The 21,011-nt window shown below is 41.8% G+C and overlaps 1 protein-coding gene across 3 annotated transcripts in view; it reads right to left on the bottom strand.

Moving 5' to 3' along the window:
- The window catches only part of pcsk5b (proprotein convertase subtilisin/kexin type 5b), a 92,821-nt gene extending 77,730 nt beyond the window's left edge, over positions 1 to 15,091 (bottom strand). Inside the window, exons 1-2 of one of the 3 annotated variants that reach the window (XM_035953831.2) lie at positions 14,409 to 15,091; positions 10,228 to 10,332 (exon numbers count right to left, since the gene is read on the bottom strand). In XM_035953831.2, coding sequence (XP_035809724.2) covers positions 10,228 to 10,332; positions 14,409 to 14,588 — 285 coding nt within the window. In that variant the 5' untranslated portion in view covers positions 14,589 to 15,091. The remainder of the gene's footprint in view (positions 1 to 10,227; positions 10,333 to 14,408) is intronic. The other 2 variants (XM_023282391.3, XM_023282390.3) reach the window with 2 other exon arrangements.
- Between the last annotated feature and the right edge of the window lie 5,920 nt (positions 15,092 to 21,011).

The raw sequence follows: 21,011 nt of genomic DNA, 5'->3' as shown, positions 1-21,011 counted from the left end.
GAGAGAAAAAAGAGAATAGCTGACATAATGACTGCAGAGTGATTATCTGGTCTCATGCACTGAAACAATCTGCCAGGCTCTCCGGAGAGTTGGAGAGCGAGGCAACAAGACAAGATAAGACGAGAGGAGAGGCGATAAAGAGCTGAAGAGAACGAGTCCCAGGAGAGTCAATAAAAAAAGACGGAGCTCGAAGGGGAGGGAAGCGAAAACAAATAGCGAAAGAGACCAAAAGGCAGCAAGTGGAGAGAGGATAATTGATTTTATAAATAACATCGATTTAATAACTCAAGTATGTAGCCCCATATAGATTGCAAACGAGGGAGAGGAAGAAACGATGGAGCAGGTGACGTCATTTAATAACTGTGCAGAACTCCCTTTTAAGAGGGCAAGATAGGGGAGAAAAAGAAAAGAGCAAAGCAGGGCAGAGAGAAAGATAAAGAGTCTAAACCCCGTGAGATATTTCGTTTTAGCCTGATGCTCCTCCCGTCTGCCGAGGTCTCAGCTCATTTCACTCCAACTTCTATCAGGACCATCAGCTTCAAAGCAACCGTTTACACACGCCATTAGCCGCAAAACAACACCGTCATCAGGAATTGTGCGAGAGTGTCTGCGCAAAACCACTGGTGTATCATTACAATTTGCATGCATTAGCATAGCATCAACCACAATCTTTGATCAGCAGTGCAACTCCTAACTGCTCTTGTCCGCAACTTGGTTATTCCAAGGAGGCCTGATGATGAGTGAATTACTGTGTCTCACGTCGCCACAAATCCTCTCCCACTGTCATAAATTCTTCTACAGACTGACAAGACAAAGACTTCGCCAAAGAAAAAGAATAAAAAGGACAAGAAATGATTCTGCTGAAGTTGGATCCTTTGTGTAGTTTACCTCTCATGTCTTGGACCTACAAATTAAAAAGGACCCATGTTGTGCCTTTTTTTTACTTTACAAATTAACAAAAGCGCATGTGTCTTTCAATTCTCTGCTAAAAACACTACAACAATGGTTCATTTTACTATGACTCTGTAACCCCTGTTCTAGCTTTGCTCTAACTGGTCTGTTTCAGTGTCTGTAGCTCTAATTGTAGCTTAGCTGCTGCTGTCCATGTCCCCTTCAGGAAGAAGACTGTCTCTGCATCTGTGAAGGACAGCGGGGAGAAAAACAGTGTACCAGCTAGACCTGAATGAGTGTGAGACCAGAGGGCTGTATTACAAAGCAGGATTAATGAGTTAGTGAGATATGTTGAGCGTAAAGTCAGAGTTGTTCATGTCATGAAGGTGATGCTCTTTCAACCTGCTAGATCACCATGGCGACTGATACGGCACAGTGAAGGTTCTGTTCAGTTTCACATTTAAATTAGCTGTAAGAAGTGCTTCCAAGAGGTAACAAAAGGCTAAACACAGTAACAGTCATTGTTAATTTGTTTCAAATTGGTCTCAGAGTTTCTGACATCGGAGTGTTCCTCATGCTGGCATACAGTCAAAGTGAATAGTAATACTGGTCACCTAATAACCCAACGCTAAGAATTATCCTGTTGTCGTGGTGACATTACCATCAATAATAAAAGTAATCTACTGAGGCTTCAGTTCCACAGATGCTGGGAGTGCATCAAGACTTTAGTGTTTACTCTTGCAGCTAACAACAGAACATTTGGTTTGTTTTGCTCATAGAGGAGACGTTTTACAGTTATCAAAAGCAGCTTAAGAAAGTTTACTAACCTGGTGGGCTTAGAGGCCGCTGCTCATTCTGTATAACTCACCTGGAAGTAGCGATGGGGCAGGATTATGCAAATTTCTAGCTGGACAACTACTGGTTCCTCCCTTCCTGCTTGCCAACTGAACACAATTGACTGGCTTGCAAAGCTGGGAGGCTAACTAGATGAGGTGGGGCTTGAGGAATGGCAGGAGCAAACATCTTCTTATTCTTGCAGCTTTTAAGTCCAAGTTTTTAAAACATGCAAAGCACAATAAAATGGGTTTTTACCATATAGAAGCAAGGATTTCTGTTCATTTTGATAGAAATGGGTTAATGTATCTACATGCTACATTCACGTGACTGTAGTGCCTTTGAGCAAGACACCCTGACAGTTAGAAGAGCAAGAACCCTTAACTCTTCAGCCTGGTGCTGACGATGACCTCCACGCTCCCTAAAGAAAGACAAGACTGAGGATCAATCAAGGTATTATTGCAGCTATATACTTCCCATCCTACATACGGACAGTGTAGTGAATAAAAGACTCAAAGCATTTCTGATGCATTGTTTCTGCTGAAACGCTGACGCATTCATCTACCTGACAGAGTTGAGACCAGATGAGGCTGGTTTGCAATCTGTGCCTTCCTTTGGTTTAGTCACACTTTTTGAAAAATGAAATGTTCAGCCAAAACAATGTTTCTCACTTTAGGTTTACAGGCTAAAAACTCTCTTTAACTTCATTATAATAAGAGAACATAGTTTTCAAAAGCATTTAATTTGCAAAGTTGCAATTAGAGCTGCAACAATTAATTCATTAATTTTAAAGTTGTCTACTAAATTATTCCCCAAGTGAGTAATTGGTTTGAGTAATGATTTTAAGGGGAAAAAAATTAAATTCTCTGACTCCAGCTCCTTAAATTTGAATATTTTCTGGATTCTTTCCTCCTCTACAACAGTACACTAAATTTCTTTGGTTCGTGAACAAAAGAAGATGCTTGAGATTTTCACCGTGGGCTTTGGAAAACACTGACCAACTATTTTCACCATTTTCTGACATTTTACAGTTCAAACGACTAATCGATTAATGGAGAAAATAATCAGCAGATGAAAATAATCTAGCTAATACATGTAGTCCTGGAAAGATCTCTAACTGATCATCAATGTCCTCATTTTCACTCCTCACATTATTCACAACTTGGGGTTTTCTGTTTAAGAATGTTGAGAGGATAAAGAGGAGGAAAAACACCGTTGAAGCCAAATGAAAATTATTCAAGCCAACTGTGACCAACAGCATCAAAATGAGTACGAAGGCCAAGTAAATAAGTCCAGAGGTTTCAGTGGGGATGTGCGGGATGTTGACATTAACATCAAGATGTCTAAACAGCACTGCTGGTATTTATATATAAAACAACTCAGCATTTACACTTGGAAAGGGGTTGATAATTTACTTTTATTGATTTTCCTGGAAACACAGAACTGTTCCAGAGAGCAGTTTCACCACAGTCTAATGATCATACAGGAATCACTGTCTCGCTATAGTACATTATGACATACCTCAAATATCTGCTAAGTACACTACAGTAGAATGGATGTAACACGCACATGTTTTACTGTTTCATGTGATGTTAAATATGTAACTTCAGCAACATATGTCTAAAAGTGGTTCCCTGGTTTTCATCTTCACACTGCTGGTGTCTTTACGTGGATTCTATTTTAAAAACTACGCTTTTCGTAGGATGATTTGAGGCAAATATTGGTATCCAACAGTTTTTCTAAAGCTCTGCTGTTCTTTTTCTGTGCCTGCTGAAAATCCCTCACTGACAACAGCCTGCAGTGATCCACATCAGCTGTGTCACATCTTCCAGTCCCTTCCCAAACAAAGACAATATTCCCTCTTAAACTTGCCCATGTATCACTGTCGTCGTTTTAGTGCCAATTCGCTGGCCGGCTCTGAGGCATGACCTTCTACTCCATTCAGCCAACTCCAGCTTGGTGGAGCAGAAGAATGATCTGTTAGCACCTGAACCTCGCTATCGCCCTCCTTTTCTCCCCTTCTCTCCAACTCCCTCCGCTATCTCACTCTTACTTTTTTCATCTCTCTCCCTCATCTGCTTCCTTCTCGCTGTCTCTACTTCACTGCGTTTTTGGTCTTCTTCTCGGCAGATGCCCATTTCTCTCTCAGATGGCCTGTCTTTCTCTCACATTCCCATTCCAACCCCCTTCCTCCCTCCCTCTCTCGCTCATTCGCTCTCTGTTTAAGGGTTTGCAGGTGGCTCTTGCTGGCTGGGTCAGTAACCAGGGGAAACTGGGGAAGAGTTCACTTCAATAGAACAAATGGGAACAAATTGATCCACTTTCACTGCTGTTTGTGTGACGATGTTTGAGCTGCAGGCAAGGAAAAAAAAAAGGCAAGGGTATTTAAAGAAAAAAAAAAGGCCAAAGGCTAGTGAGCAGAATCCCCACAGCAACCTTTGGACTGATGAGACGAGAAGCCAGTTCTGGAACATAAGTGCATTTCAGAGACTCGGCGCTGAGTCGAACAACTTCTCAGAGACGGTGCGAGCCGTGGTGCTGTGCTGGCCAGCTGTAGGTGCTCGTCTCAGGGCGTCGACTCTTTAATGGTTCATCTGTTAAACAAATTCAATGCAAAAACAGATCCAGGAGTCTCGCACAAAATGTCACACAAGCATCCCGATGTAATGGAAGTCTGTACCTGGGACTGTGTGTAGTCTCTTAGTACCTGGCATGCAAATTATCCCTGAGGTCCTGACAGGTGCACAAGCTCCGTCTGTGTAGGCTCTGTGATGCTATGAGTGTCCTTGTCTTCCACATATTTATGAACACAGCAAGCTCTGAAGACACTTGGGTGATCAAAAAATTCAGTGAGCCAAAAGGGATAAATATTAAGCGGACTTCAGCTGTTTAGTAAATGAATTTGAGCTCATTTGACTTTATTCAAGCGGCTTTACAAGGTGGTAAAATACTTTCCTAATGCGCCATGACTTCGAGAAGCCTGCGACTCATAAACATCACAAAAACATCGACATTTCATTTTGTTGTCACAGTCATTTGCATGTTAGTGTATCCCAGCGAGAATTCAGCTGCAAACCACACCTGGCCCTCAGTTTTCCTGCACATGTCAGGATAAAGGATTTGAAGGAAACAAGAGTCTCGCTAAGTGAAACCGGCTGGAAACACCACGCTCCTGTAGCAGAACGCCACGAACAGACAGCCACGATGACGTTCAGCAGTTGTTTTTTCTCTACTAATCTCTGCAGACTTCAAACGGGAATTATAAAAGCAGAAACAACCACTGTAGTACTGTAATTGCTGTTTACAGTAAACTTGAAATTGCTGGAAATAGATTTCAGAGAAAGCAGACTAAGTTTACTTGAACTCATTTCACACCAAAAACTAAAGTGCAGAGCTACAACAACAACAACAAAAAAAAATCTGCGGCTGTCTAAACGCTCTTGGAACTCCCAGTATGAATGAGTCATGGGCACATGTCAGCATAGCAGTGCAAGGTGCAGACCGAGTGCTGCTTTAGATTTCACTGGCACCACTGCATATTTTATCATTTGGCGTTTCTCAGATTAATTGACTGAGATTAAACACTAACTTCAAATGGAAATTTATGATCTTGTAAAGTTGCACTTGCCCCATTACTTTAAATACAAAATGAATTTGGGCCTTCGCTATCCATACATGTATAAAAGCTACCGTCATATATGTGTGTATGACAAGACTATTACACAAAAAGATTTTCACACAAATTAAAGGTCCAGTGTGTCAAATTCAGGAGGACGTGTTAGCATAAAAGAAATTGGATATTCATAATTCTGTTTTCATGAGTATATAACCACCTGAGAATAAGAATTATGTTGACGTTACTTTCGATTATATATCTACGGAGCTAGCAGGTCCTTTCCCACGCTGCGCTGCCATGCTGCTGCATAAGCCAGAATTGACAAACCAAAGACTGGCTCTAGAGGAGTCTTTTGCAATTTTCAAAGTTTTAGTAGCAACCCAACGCTCTTCTGCAAACGTGGAAGTGGAAGATGAGGTAAGAGGAAATCTGCAAGCTCACCGCTAGATGTCACTAAATCCTACACACCAACTGGACCTTTAAAGGAGAAATTCGTTTAGCTTGCTTGGCGTATTTCCTATTAATGCGGCTAAAGTGACTGTGGGTCATGCTAATTCTGCACTCCACCCAGAGAGCCCCCTACAGCTTTCCAAATAAGCCTGATTTTTATGAGGCGTTACGTATGCTTGTCTCAGAGCCGAAAGTAAACACAAAGTATCTGCCTGGAAAAGTCATTATTGCTAAATGCATTAGGGATCTACATCTGGGACAACTTGCTGTCTGACTTAATCAGCCGACATATCCATCCACATCGCCTTCTTTTTTTTTAAAACGTGTGAGGCGAAGTTTGATAACAGCCGAACTGTCTGCAATGGACACTTGAAAGTCCAAATGCTGTTGCTATTGTGAAGATGAACACAGGTCATTTTACTTTAATGAATAACTGTATTTATCTGAACTTCAGTAGAACAGACAGGCAGGTAATTCCGACAGAAGAGGAGGCAGAAAGGATGGACGCAACTGGACCACCCTGCAAGACAATGTAGCTCAGGAAGCTGGCGGCGTTCCTGTGGACTCCACTCTCCACAACCAGCCGAGAGAGAAAACTTCTGCTGCTAAGCATGGGACCAGTTGATGCAAGACTTGTAAAACAGATGTGTCCACTAATGAGAGAATCCAGCTGCAACTACGACAAATTAATCTGTGGCACTGGTCAACACTGTCGGCCTGTTTCAAGACACAAAAAAAAAATTGACTGGAAATTAAAAACCCTGAGCTTTACATATAGTAAGATAAAACCATCACAAAACTTAAAAGGTCATGTGATGTGTGTTTCACTAGCAATAAACTCGGAAATGGGCATTATCTTCCACCTACCATGATCTTAAATTACAATTTAAGAAAGCAAAAAGGGTAATACATAACTAGCTTTAAGTAATATAAAAATATAAAATTATTCCGACTTATTTGAGTAGTTATGCAGTGCAATAAGTTGCACCTAAAGACTATCATTAAGGGAAAGCATTATACCATGAAAAATACACGGTGCAGCTGAATCAACAGCCTTCTACATTGTGACACATAAACAAAAAGTGTCAGACTTGTAAAGTGTTTCAGAGGATGTAAACCATCAAGAATAAAAATCATATTTATTTGAACAGATCCATGAGACGTGTCCAAATACACCTAGTTTTGCACTAGACCTGTAACAAATGATGGATTAATTTTTTTGTGTCATTTCTTAGGAAAAAAGTCTCAATATTCAGATTCCAGTTTCTAAAATGTAAATACTTTCTCTTTTTTGACTTTTAAAAAAAATGTCTTTGACATGAAACTGAATTATTTTCAAAACATCATCTTGGGCTTTGGGATTTTCTGAAATTTTACAACAAAACAATTAGTCATTTAATCGAGAATAAAAGTACTAAATTAATAATTGAAAAACAATCATCCCTGTTTTGCACGCTTCTCCTTGTTTCCCCATAGCAATGTCGGTGCAGAATGCTGCAAAAATTACCGCAACCCACAGAGCCACAGTTGCCGCATTTACAGGAAATGCACCAAAGCGAACGGTCAAAATGAAGATGCATATTCTACATGCGCAAATGACCTTTCATCAGCCTGGAAAAGGAACTCGTCTTTGACCTGACAGGCAAGTGACAGCGCAGTTAGGCGGGTGCCATAAAGCGGTGATCTGTGCTGTGCTGCATCACCATGGTAACGTGCGTGCCAGTGAGCACTGTGGATGGCAGGGTGCGCCATTCATGGCATCGCTACACCCCTCTGACTCACTCACACACAAAACACACATGGCTGCCATTATTACAAAACCTGATTGCAAAACATCATTAGCAGCATGCCAGGCTGCGCCGCTGCCAAACTGGCCGTCATGTTGATCCCGAACCCACAGACAGGTCCGCAGATTACGGTACAGCAACACTGACAGCTCCATGTCTCTCCACTCCACTTTTTTCTTGATTTGGTTTCTCTAATCCATCTTTCCCCTCTTCCCTTCACCCTCCTTCCGTTGTAATAGCTCATTTTCTCCTTTCTTCCGTTTAACCTCTTCTCTCTGATCTAGTCTTCTGAAATCTCTCAGTCTCTCAGCCAGCTGGCACCAGGACACAAACGTTCCTCTACTATGGCACAGTGTCAGGCCCAAGAGGGCACGAGAACCAAAGACAGAGGGAGGGAGATGAGTATGCTGAAAGCTACAATGAGAGAAGAAAGCAGAAGAGGGAGTCCAAGGAGACGAGAAGAAAAGGGATGACAGGTAAGGACAGCAGGTGGACAAAACAAGCTGAGTGGACCGAAAAAAAAAAAACAGACAGAGACAAAAGGAAATTGAAAAGAAACAACGAGCCGGAGGACAACAAGATCAGTGAATAACAGAAGGTGACAGGCGCTGTCTTTTCTTTCTGTTCTCGTCTTCCCATTTTATCCTCGTTTTCAAAACACACAGACGCATCATTACCATTCCTCTGCAGTCAGCATGCATTCATGTGCACAGATTCAAACTAATGCATGCATACTGAATCCACCTGCTGCTGTGTGAAAACCCCACATCTCCAAAAAGTGTCTTTGCCTTGTTTTCCCGGGTTCAAGTCTGAGCCTGTTTGATAAAGTGGCCTGCTTCATCAAACAGGCTGACATCAGCAAGTCTGAGTCAGACGCAAAGATGACAGAAATATGCAAAAGGTGAAGGAAGGAGCAAATGTTTTTCACATGTCAAGAATGAGTCATCTCCACACACTGCCTTGTCACAGAGACCCATTTGAAGCTATCCGTTTCAGCACTCTTTACACATACATCTAAATAAAACATTAGTATAAGAAAGTCTTTTGAAAAATGGATACACCATGTGCTTCTACTGAATACCCACCAAGTTTGATTTGCAATTTGGCTCGTGTGTTTTGACAAAGCACAGAGTGTTGTGAGATTAAAGCTTCATTTATAATGCAGTCAGGGGTTGATGAACTGGTGGAGCACTGACAGGACAAGAGTACAGGTTTACCATATTTCAAACTGTTTTTTTTGTTTGTTTGCAAGGCCAGTTCAACCAAATCACAGCAAAACAGACTGTTCAGTTGACTAAGATGCTTTGCAAGGTTGTACTTTATACCTAACTGAAGCGAAGAAGAAACCATGTCAGCTACTTTATGTTTTCATAATACTCTGATCATAGTATAATACAGTAAATGACCACTGGAGTAAATTTTCCGTGGGTCCACTCACTGTTTGACAGTTCAACTAAGGACTGGTATCTGTGGCTAAAATCAGGTTAACTTCACATACAGCAGTGTAGTTTGAGGGAATTAGCTGCTGTGCTGACAGGCCAAGGCTTTCTGTTAACTTAAGTGAGCCGCATTCTCAGAAAAAGAAATCCAGCTTTTGCAGAAATTTTGATTAAACAGATCCAATTAACTGGTTAGTCCTTCTTTCTGGTACACCACTCTGTCTACTCAGTGGCCCTGTGCACTTGATGGGTTACAACAGAAAATTGAATTTCAATAGATTTTGATTAAATTGTGTTTTCAATCACATCCAACAGCCAGTGATAGTGAGCAAATGCAAACCAGGAAAACACAGAGTTAACAGTGTGTTGTTTTGTGCTACACATTTAGATTGCGAGGTGTAATCAATCCTGTATTTAGAAGCCGCCAACAAGGTTTTTGACTTTTTTTGTTTCAAAGAAAAATTATCTTTATAGAATCCAAAGTAAACCTATCGATCAAACCTGAAATTAATGCGTTTGTGGATTAGAAAAGTAGCAGAATGCACCCCATGGCATTATTCAGCTGTATGTGGACAGGATTCATCACTACAGCATGAGATGAGAAGAAAATTGGGGTTTTCCTGCAGTGTTCCTGTCCTTATGAACAGTGTGTCCCTGCGATACCCCATTTGTGTGCAGATCTTGTCTGCAGGAACGAGGACAGAACAGTGGGGTCAGCTGAGCTGGCGTGTAAAGCAGAGTCCACACACTGTCCACAGCATTGATGCATGAACACACACGGTGAAGAAGTGAGCAATGTTCAAGGAAAAGCCTTGGTCAGAAATGCCTGAAAAGTCGTCCAAAAATGTCGAGAATTTTGGCAAACTGTTCTCAGTATAAAAGTCAATTTTTAACCTCAGTCATGCTGTTCGATAAAAACATCATATTCCAAGATCCACTGACTTTTACCAGAGCTTTCTACAGAATCTCTTAATCTTCGTTAGCAGTCGGAGTTTGCTCAGTCGTCATCCAGAATGGAAGTTTGGTCACATGATCAGGATGCTGACTCAGGTCATGTGATTGCAACAGAGTCATCTCCATGACAACAGAGCAAACTCTGCCTGAAAAAACACCATGATGTATCTGGGAAAAACTGGAACATGGGCCATATGTTAAACTGAAACTGCTTTGATTCTATCCTATAATTCACCAAACAATACCACCGTCCTACCTTGGGCTCCATGGAGATGAAACTATGGCGACCACGGCTGGACAAGGTCGACCTCTTGATAGTCCGACTATGGAAGAAGTGATAATGGTCTTTGAGATCTCCAATCTGAAAACACACATACAGTCATAGATTTTATTTTCATTCCGTAACCTTTTTTTTAAATAATGCCCTAAAAATCACAGCTGCTCCAGCATTAATATTCTTACAGATATGCTTGCTTTGCACAGTTTTTCAAGGTACTTGACAGGTAGATTGTTCGAAGAATCATGGAAAATTTGCCAAAGCTGTCTCTGGCTCTTCATGTAATCCCAAGCTGAGTCTATGTGAGATCAGAGCTCTGTGAGGTTTGTACCAACTACTGCAGTACTCCATGTTCCTCTTGTTGCTTAAGATAGATCTTTATTATTCTTTATGACTTTAGGGCTGCGTGTTGGTTGTCGTACTGCAGATTGAATTTGGGACTGATCAGGTGCTTCCATAATAGTGTTGTGTAATGGATAAGAATCTAAACATCCACCTTTTCAGGTTGTACAAGTCCTGTAGTGAGTGAAAACGGCCATAACTAAAGTGGAAAAGTATTTTAAAACACGTAATTATTTCAACACATGAACCTTTTGTAATTTTGTTTAAATGAAAAGCTTATAGAAATAGCAAAATGGCACAAAAACACAGACTGAGTTAGACAAATGTACAATCATTTGAGTGACAGTGAGAGGAGGAGGACAGAGGAACCACAGGCAGACAATGACAGACAGAAGGCAAGCTGCTGGACGGTGATTAGTTTTAATAATTGATAAAGACCATACAATCCCTCAGATGATCAAACTGTCATGGCTGCCAAGGGTCCTGTGATGCGTCACTGATCCGTGGCTGAGATCCACCACACAGAGCTCATTAGATCAGCTTTCAGCTCATGTATATACACACACATTGCCCAACTTACTCGCCGAAAAACCGAGAAACAAATTGTGCTGATAAAATCACATGCACTGCTACTGTCATAGCTTCAGTGCAGGTTGTGCAAAATCTCTCTGATGTTTGTTTTCTCCCCCATTTTATGCCCGGTGGCGCAGTCAACGGGAATTTGTGAATCACAACCTCTGCATAACCTCTGCTTACTGGGACTCGTGTTGCCAACAAATTCTGGAGTATAACTACTTGCACAACAACGTTTCACTGACGTCTTGCTGAACAAACTTTCAGTGGATGCAAATAAATTTCTCTGTCATCTGATGCAGAATGCTACTAAGACCTGCCAAAAGGTGATAAGATTTATTTTCCCCATAGAAAGCTGGCTCAAACTACCAAACTACAGTTTGAGATTTTGCCTGAAAAAAGGTGGTTAAGATGAGCGCTTTTCATGCAGGACTACGACGGGCATGACACAAGATGAGATCACACCAACATTTCAAAATTCTACCTTAGCAAAGAAAAACATCTCAGGTTTCAAAAGGATTGTGAATGCAATTGCAAAATATCTGTTTTCTAACTTGTGCTGCAGCCTTATTGCAGCTACGTGGCATCAAGGACAATACTGATAAAATATTTATTTCATTTATGTGCATTTGAATGCAAACGTGGACAGATGTTAGAAAACTGATGAGACTTTTGCTGTTGTTGTGTTCTACAACCTTCATCCACTTTTCAGAACAATCTGCACTACCTTTCACCCACCTAACCCCACTATACCTTACACCGACTGGGCAAGAATGACAATTAAAATCAGCAACCGTGTCCAAAGGCTAATCAATGAACCAAAAAGTGTGAGAATAAAATACTGACGGTTTTCAGAGCAGGAGATTTAGCAGTTTGGATAAAAATGATCAGTATGAGTGAAGCATTAGTGGAAGCACAGCTACATGTTACTGTAGATGCTGCATTTTTGCAAATGTTCCATACCAAAGCGCTACTGCAATGATGCCTTTGACACATTAGTACAAACTGTACAAATAAGCTCATAAACTGTTACTGATGCCACCAGCTCCTGTCCACGTCTGGCTTAGGATTATGACTCTCCCTCACAGCAGCTCCACGTCCTCTCCATCTCTTCAAAACACCAATTTGAACAGATATCCACGTCTGGGGCCTTGTCAGCTGATTTAGACTCAATTTGGGCCAGTGTCTTAGTCTGGGAAGGGGGCTCCATGGTTAAGAGGATTACCCAGAATTCCCCAACGAGGTGCTCTCTCACTCCATGCCAACTCTTTTCATCCATCCGTCCATCTATCGTCCCTTCTTTCACTCCCTCCTTCCTCCATCTCCCAGTGTGTGGTTATCTTTGTCTGTTCTCCTCTTTCCAACCCCGTCAAGAAGACTATATTGTCCCTCTGCCACATTTTTTCTACCCATCCCCCTTTGTCTCTTTATAAATGCTTTGCTTCCCTTCACAAATTTCTCATCCTTCTCTCATTTAGCAGTCAGATCCCAAAATCACATATCACAAACATTCCAATCTTTAATAGCCAGAGTAAGTTGAAATAACTTTAAAAACACTTGTATCGGGAGCATCATCAAACTGCATTCTGTCATCTCACTTCATTAAGTTTAATTTCATTCTCCATATACATCAGCAGTGCACTGACATGAACGGGAGGAGGGTTGATGACGGGATGTCAGAGTTCACATTAGGCAACCAGAGTGTGCTGTTATCGCTCCCATGGGAGCGGCTTTCAGCTGACCCCAAAACCAGGAAGTGAAGTAAAACTCTTGTCTACGAGGTGTCAAAGTCCAATGAACGCTCCATATTGAGATGGAAATTAGGGCGAACGGTGGGGGTTGGGGGCGACATTGCACTCCACAGGGGAATTCCTATGGGGGGGTGGTATGGAAAGAGGGAGGGGGGGTGAGAGGACTCCACACATTAGTTCCCGTCAAAGAGAGGGGATAAACGAGGCCATTAAGGCCTGCTCTCTGGGGAGTATAGTGGGTGGGCAGGCTGGATAAGGTGGAGAAGGAGGGGAGGGGGGTTCAATAGCTGTTGACTAGGCTACCCCACAACAACCTGTCAGAATGCCCCCCTCTGTTCCATGCTGCCTTCACGTCGAATGCTGGCAAGTGCAGGCTTGAACTACCCACGTACTTCGGTCGTATTTGAGCATGTGTGGGGTCTGCGTTTGTGAGGCGTATTTCTAATGTGCACAAAGAGCACATGACTACTCTTTAAACTCTGTCAAAACACATTTCCAAGTGGCCACAGAAACTCCTCCTCCTTCACATGTGCACAATTTAGTTCAATAATAAAATGACACAATATGCAGAGAGACAGACAAACCTTACACCCCTCACTGTGGTTGTGAACACATTTTAACAGATGTGGTTAGGATTTATTTTAGACCACGCTAAGCAGTGACAACCTGCTGTTGGAAGAAGTGTCAGATCTAATGAATATTGTAGGGCCTTGGACTGTGGAGGCATGTATATGCTTGCTGGATTAACTTTAAAAGCCTGGCTCAGTGTTTGTTTTAATGACACTCATTTTGACATTTGTCTATTAGCGGTGCTTTATTCCACATAAACAAAAGGAAAACAGATTCACCCAAACAATTTGCTGATAATAAAATGTATGGAAGCATCGACTAAAGAATTCATCTTAAGTGTAAGCAGCTCCGTCTGTTAGCAGCTGGTCCAGGAACAATCCTGAGCAACACTGAAACCCCTATTTTCCTCCATATAGCGCTCAAAATGCCATGTTTTCCAGTTATAAGGTAAAGCTGCCGTGCAAACCAGGATGTGTGAGGGGATGTTTTAGAGTCAAATCCACATTCACTATCAAAACAATGTTAGGAAAGCATCTGCTTCACTGAGGATCTTTAGAAGTCCCTTCCAGGATCATAAAGCAAACAGCCCCGACTGTCTCACTGGTGTGTCAGAACCACCGAGTGCAGCAGCTCTGAGGCTGATGGTCAGCAAACCGATCCGTGGAAACACGGCGAGGAGGCACCTGTTGTGCCATCCTGCGCTTATTCTTCTTTCTTTGTTCCCTGCAGCTTCTGTCTGAGAGTCAGAGAGCTGCAGGAAGAGTTGAGACGGGCTCAGGTTTGGACTTCAGACCTTTCGTGTCGTTTGTCGACTGCTGAAGGGATAATACATCGCAACGGCGTGTCCTACTTTTAAGAGTTGGCAAAACACAAGAAAACACATAAATAAGAGACAACTTTGAGCCGGAGCAATGAGCCACCTACCTGTCCCATGTTCCTATAGCCATATTTTTCCGCTATCCACTCGGCCACCTCGGGTCCCCCGGCTATCCTGACTGCCCAGTGGTTGGTGTAAATCCGAGCTTTGCACGGCGGAGACGCAAAGCCGAGACTGAGCGCCAGGACGCACAGCAAGCTTCTTCTCCAAGCGGCGTTGTGGACCATCTTCCCCCTTACTTTTAACCAGACTCTTCTCCTCCTCCTCCTCAGCCGACCAGGCAAACAACCAAACTTCTCTTGTCGCCGAGCAAGACTCTCATAGAAACACAAATATCCGGGCAAAAGCTGTGAGAGAGAGAAAGAGAGGGAGAGAAGGGGGGAGGAATGGAGCCCCGGAGAGGAAAAAATACACCTTATCTTCAAACCTCTGCTTTCCACATGGGAGAGTTGGAAGTTTGCGTTTCGTGCGCCCTCTCTCTCTCTCTCTCTCTCTCTCTCTGTCTCTCTCTCTCTGTTCCTCTCTCTCTCTTCTTTTTTTTCCACGGAGGACGAGGAGGAAGTGTGCGTGTCTGTGCGCCGTGCGTCTTTGCGCGCGAGTTGGTGGACGTGTGCGTACGCGCGGAGCTCCTCAAAGCTGATTTCTCTTCTCCGCGAACAACTCGGATGTTGGTCGTTCAGCTCATCGGGCTTTCATGTGGCGAAATGGCTACAGCGCCTCCCCACAAATAACTAGCTGACACTCTGGAGAGTAGAAACAACTAAAGCCGCGGGGTTTCCCTGCCGAGCTCCGCTGGGTCTTAAAGACACTCAGCTTGGATCGTCTGCTGACAGCCCGTCTGGCAGATTCGGCGCAGGGAGGGGGTCCAGCTGGGGGCCAGAGAGTCACTTGGGGGCCCAGATACAAGGGCCTCCTCCAGGATGAAAAAAATTCAGAATCAAAGCTGGTTGGAAGTTGTACTTTATATTTGAAGCACTTTTTATTTTGTCCCAACTCTCAGCTGAATTTGGAAAATGCAGCGTGACCCCCAACAATGTGTATCTGCAGTTAGATAGAATGTAGTAGAATAGATTAACTTTATTGTTTGCCCCAAGCGGTGACAGAGATGCAACTCATATCAAAACACACTTAGGACAGAAGCTCAAAACGCACAGACGTCTAAAAGAAATGTTTAAAAGAAACAGCAGCCGATAAGGACACACATGTACTGTTTAGTGTCTTATTTTAGTTTGTTCAGGATGGTTATTGCAGTGGGAATAAAGGATTTTTGATAGATGTTTTTGTGGGCCACTAAGACTTTGTAACATCTGCCTGATGTAAGTAACTGGAAGGAGTGTTGGCATGCTCAGGTCTGTTTTTGGCAAAGATAAAACTGACTGAAAAGTGAGAGTTCTCTTAACAACTTGCCTTTCTTAACACTGACAAAGATTTGTATAAAAGCAGCAAAACCTGCAGAAAAACACAGCTAATCAAACATGCCACACTTTAAGCAGTAGTGGAAAGTAACTAAACACACTGATTCGAGTATTGTGTTTAAGTACACTTTTGAAATACTTTTTCAGTTTTGCACTGATTTATACCTGCACTCCAATACATTTCACACCTAAATAATACATTTCAGAGAAAAAAATATTGCACTTTCTACTACACCACACTCACTTTTAAAATAATGAATTTTACACAATGGACAATATTTCACGCTTTAAAAACACAACACATTGTTAACGATTAAAACCGGTGCTTTCTCACCCTTTTGGCTTCTGGCGTCTTACAAAAAGTTCAGCTCATATTTCAGATGTCTGCTGATTTTCCCTCTAAACTAAGACATATTCAAATGATCCAATATCTCACCAACAAATCAAACATTCCAGAAAATGTCCTCAAACTGAAAACAGCTTTGTGTGTCAGGTTAACTCTCCCTCATTAATTGTCTGACAAACCTCTGATTTATCTGGCATCTTTAATATAAAAGTGAATATAACGTAGTTCAAACCTGCTCCACCAGCAGCAGCTCCAGCAGTAACATGCCACTGACACACTGATGCTTCTGTATTAATACTCTAACGGTGTCATATATAATATTACATCAGCCAGAGGAATCAAAGCAAGAGTTTTATTTTAATATGTAACTAAATTTTTCTGCCAATGCGTGTGTTTGTAATTTTACTTAAGTATGATTTGGAAAAGTCATGTAGGACTTTTACTTGTAATGGAGTATTTTTAAATTGCTATATTGGTGCTTTTACTTAAGTAAGAATCTAAACACTTTGTCTTAACAATACTTTTAAGAATGTGTCCAGTTTGGTATAAAAATATTTCAATCATGTGTTTATTTCTTTGTTTATGTATTGCTTTCAAGCTGAATTAAGAGTTTTTAACCTCTGTTTACTGCAATGGTAGTTTTTCAGTCATTTTGAAAGATTTCGTGGACAGTCTGGGACACTTATGTGCTTTACAGCTGTGTTGTATTTTAAAAGCTCCACCAGGAAATCGTGTTTTTCTTTTACATTTCACCCCAACAAGTCCACTGGTTAACAAGTGGATTCATTACATTTGGGGCTACTGCGCCGCCTTCCTACATCTTGAAATCTGCTGTTGAATGCAAGCTTTGTCAGTCTCCTGGGCAGTATTGACACAGACATACCAATGTAAAGTTGAGTAAACTATGACCTCCACCTTAGTCATCATCCAATGGAAAACGGCCACAGACGTAAATAAAATATATAGATTATATATCCGGGGAAAGGCAGTGAAAACACCCAACGTCATGTCAGTTTTATGAGTTTGATGATTCTTTTCATCATGATCTATGGTTTACTGTGTTTCTAAGATATCATCTGGATAAAGTGGGTAAATTAGATTCAATGGGTTCTCTCTGTGCCAAACCTTTGGACATGAGCTAAACTCAGGTGTGTTTATCACTGTGATACTGTCAGAAATAACTTAATTGTCTGTCTGGGTTTTGTGCCATCCACTGCTAAGTAGGTCTTCTGCACTTTAAACTGGCTTTACTGCGTATTTCCCCTCAATCTGTGAAGCTCTAGATGTCGTGCCCCCCATCGCAGCACAGGTCACAGCTGACTACGCTGTCATTATGGAATGTGCCCGGTATTATCTGCAGTTGAGCCTTTCATTCAGTTCCTTTGTTGATTGATGGGTTTTTGTTTTGTAGCAATTTCCCGGGGATGTCTCTGTCCACAGCGAAAACTCTGTTCTGCATGGGACACAAGTGAAAATCAGCATAATTGCACTAATTGCAGCCAATTTCTTGCTGAATGGACCCTGCTGTCACTTCTCACAACAAGCGAGGGGGACAAGAGCATCTCATGGTCCCCCAGATGGAGATGAAAGGGAGTAAAGGGGGAAAAAGCATCCAGTGATCGTTCTCCATTCAGCTGGATGGAAGGGTTTGTAATTTAAAGACAAAAAAGAAAAAATAGTAAAGGAGATGAAACACAGCAGAAATAGATTTGAGTATCAAATCGAGTACGCAGGTCACGAGGCCGCCCTGAGCACCAGGGCCCCCAATTTCCATTCAGGTCTTAACTGTCGTGATATCCTGTGTGACAGCTTCACAGCTCCCAGAGTTTCTCCAAGGAGCGAACCGAGTGAACCCTAACAAAACGTCTTTGTCAACATCTGAGAGCCGAGCGGTCACGAGTGTCAACAAACACTCTGAGGGGCATTCCTGTGTGCATTTCCTGTGCCTCTTCAATGAAATAACAGGGGGAATCGTGTGTTTAGGCCAAACACAACTTGGGAAAAACTCCATACAACCTCCGTGATACATCACAATGGAAGGCCCCAACAGGAAACTGTAGCCAACCAGCTTCATTCACCGAGGACCAGGCTAATTTGTTCATTCGGGATCAAGACCAACACTTCGAGAGAGGAACCTCCTACATGATTTTCTCGTCCCATCAAGGCAGGTGTTCTATCAGAAACGTGAGCTCCTCTTTGAATGTCTCCTGCCATTATGCATCTACCATTACTGCTCAACACCTCCATGTTTCCTTAGATTCCCTTTCCTGTGTAGATGTTTTCCCTCTTTTTTTGTCTGTGTCTCCGTTTAATGACAAATTTGGGCGCATTATTTCATTTGGAGATCTTCTTACTCTAATTTTTCTCCTCGATGTACCTTTTTGTTCCCTCAGTTTCCTTTATCTAGAGCCCACCGCTCTCTTCGACCCACCATATCTGTATCTCTCTCTGGGTGGGCTTGCAAGGAGTTTGGGATTGGCCTTTCAACTTCACTTTGACCCTTAACCTTGTTGCTGTAGGCTCCTGCACTTATGCCACAATAGCACCTGCCACTCACCGACTTTCCATCCTTTCCGCTCTGCATCCCATCCTCCCATAACCATCCTTCTCTTCTGCTCTTCACCCACTCCTTTGTCAGCCACATTCCTGGCTTATATAGGCTCTTCCAGGGGGTTCACACACTCTCTACATTCAGTGGAGACAAATGAGCAGAAGACGGAGACCGAGAAAGCATTGTAGACAAAATAAACTTCTGAGTACCCTCAAATCCAGTTTTCCTGGCTCACAAGTGAAGTGTTTTATCAATTAAAACACACAAAATGACAAAAAATAATGTGAGATCAGTGTTTGATTGTCAGGTACCAAGTTTAGGTATTCTCACAGAGTCGACACACCACTGGTTTGCAGTTGCATTTTCTTTTTTTTTTAATTAATTGCCAGGAGTTACAAGATTTATTCAGTCCTCTTGTGTCCCAAGTGGAAGCTGTAATTTATGTACTTCGCTGATTAGTGACCCACCTGTCTACAAGGTACATCTGTGTTTGGTATAGAGCCAGTGAAAAACACCATTAGCTACAGTTATATACTGCCACCTGGTGGTGACTGATAGGATTACACACGAAAGATGAATGCTGTCTGCTTGCTACATGTATGCCATTTACACTTTTATGGAAGAATTACTTGTGTTTATTAGCACATTACCTGAGTTAAACTGTGTCCTTTGAGTTGTATTATTTCCCTTATTATACCACAATTAGCTAAACCACAAGGCTAACAGATCTTTCAAAATTTCACACACTCTTGATGTAAATCAAATATTATTGCACAAAAAAAGTGTAAATCTCTGATATTGTTGGGAAAGCTTGTGGTGTTCTCAGTCAGAAAATCAAATACGTGACCTCCATCTTCACTGAATCATCATTGTCTCATTAGAAAGCTGTATATTCCGATTTAAAATCTTGTTTTCCCACGGTGTTTGATCAGTTTTGGAGATGTCTGGTTTTCAGACCCTGCATTCCCCCTCTACTTCCCCTCCTACCCCCAAGACTGCTTCTTTCAAAACGGGGCCACGACATCCAAAACAAAGGGTGACATCATGGTTTCACTTCAAAAACATGCCATTGTCTTCACTCGTTCATTCACCCTCCTTCTGCATGACTGTATATTTGTCCACTCTGAATTAATTTGATGGCATTGTAGGAATTACTGTCGGCACAATTAAAATGACAGGTCATGCTGTCATCAAGCAATGAGCAAATTGATGACTGTAATATCGTTTAATCTGCAATACATTGCCTCTGTAGTAAGTTTTGATTAACAGCATCACAGAATATGTATTTCATGGGAGAACGTGTCCAGTGATGGATTCGCTGTAATCAGAGCCACCTGTGTTCTGCTCAAGCTGGGCCACCATATGGCCAAATGGCTTGCAGGACTATTGCAGAAAACAGAGTTATGCCAACCAGGTTGCAGAAAATGTTAATTTTTTTTCCTGGGAACTACTCTGTTTTTGAAAGTAGACTGATTGATTACACACAACTTTTAAAATTCATAGCGGAATCTCACACGAGTTCACCATTTCAAAGAGAACAGTTTTTTCCCTGGAATGTCAAGGAAAAGCAAAGAGATATTTGAGTTCAGGCTTACAGGTCGACTAGCACTTCTGTGTAGAATACAGATAATAAAAGATGCTGTTTTTAAAATAGGATTGTTATCCTTTGCACATTTCAATTGTTTTCACTACCTACTGAGTAATGTTTGACGCTCTCGGGTGAATTAACATTTCTGCACAGTAAACATTTCTACTTCTTTTACAGCACTTTTGATGCAATGTTTTTGTCAATCTTTTAAAAAAAAACTTTTTTTTGCTCTGCACCACAAGTAGACACCAATTTGGCGATATAACTTATTCTAGATCTACATGGAGGCAACATGGGATAAGACTGATGCTGCCAAGGCAGCTAGATCTCTCAATATTCATCCTTTAAAATGTTTTAATTACTCACTCTGCTAACAGTCAGCATAACACACATAATTACTTTATCATCATGAAAGTTAGACTATATTAATTGCTACAGAAAGAGCTGCAGATTTGGTATGAGGACACCTTTATTTTTTGTTAAAGGTTAATCTTTAATTGAAATGATGCCACCATAAAATGACAGGTGCATTGTCATATCTGATGGGTAATGACTAAAATAATTAAATGAAAAGCATCCTGTAACTTGCATTCTTTTTGCTTTAAATGGACGAACTGTAACAGCTGCCGTCTGTGACACTTCTCCAGAAAACTCTGAACGTCTGAATGTTCAAGGCAGCATCGAAAAAACATGGTGAATAAGTGGCACACATGGACACAAAACAGAAAAAGACTCAAGACAAGTCAGAGC

This window comes from Amphiprion ocellaris, chromosome 6, assembly GCF_022539595.1.
Source record: "Amphiprion ocellaris isolate individual 3 ecotype Okinawa chromosome 6, ASM2253959v1, whole genome shotgun sequence".
NCBI classification, from domain to species: Eukaryota; Metazoa; Chordata; class Actinopteri; family Pomacentridae; genus Amphiprion; species Amphiprion ocellaris.
This window is presented reverse-complemented; position numbering and strand designations above follow the sequence as displayed.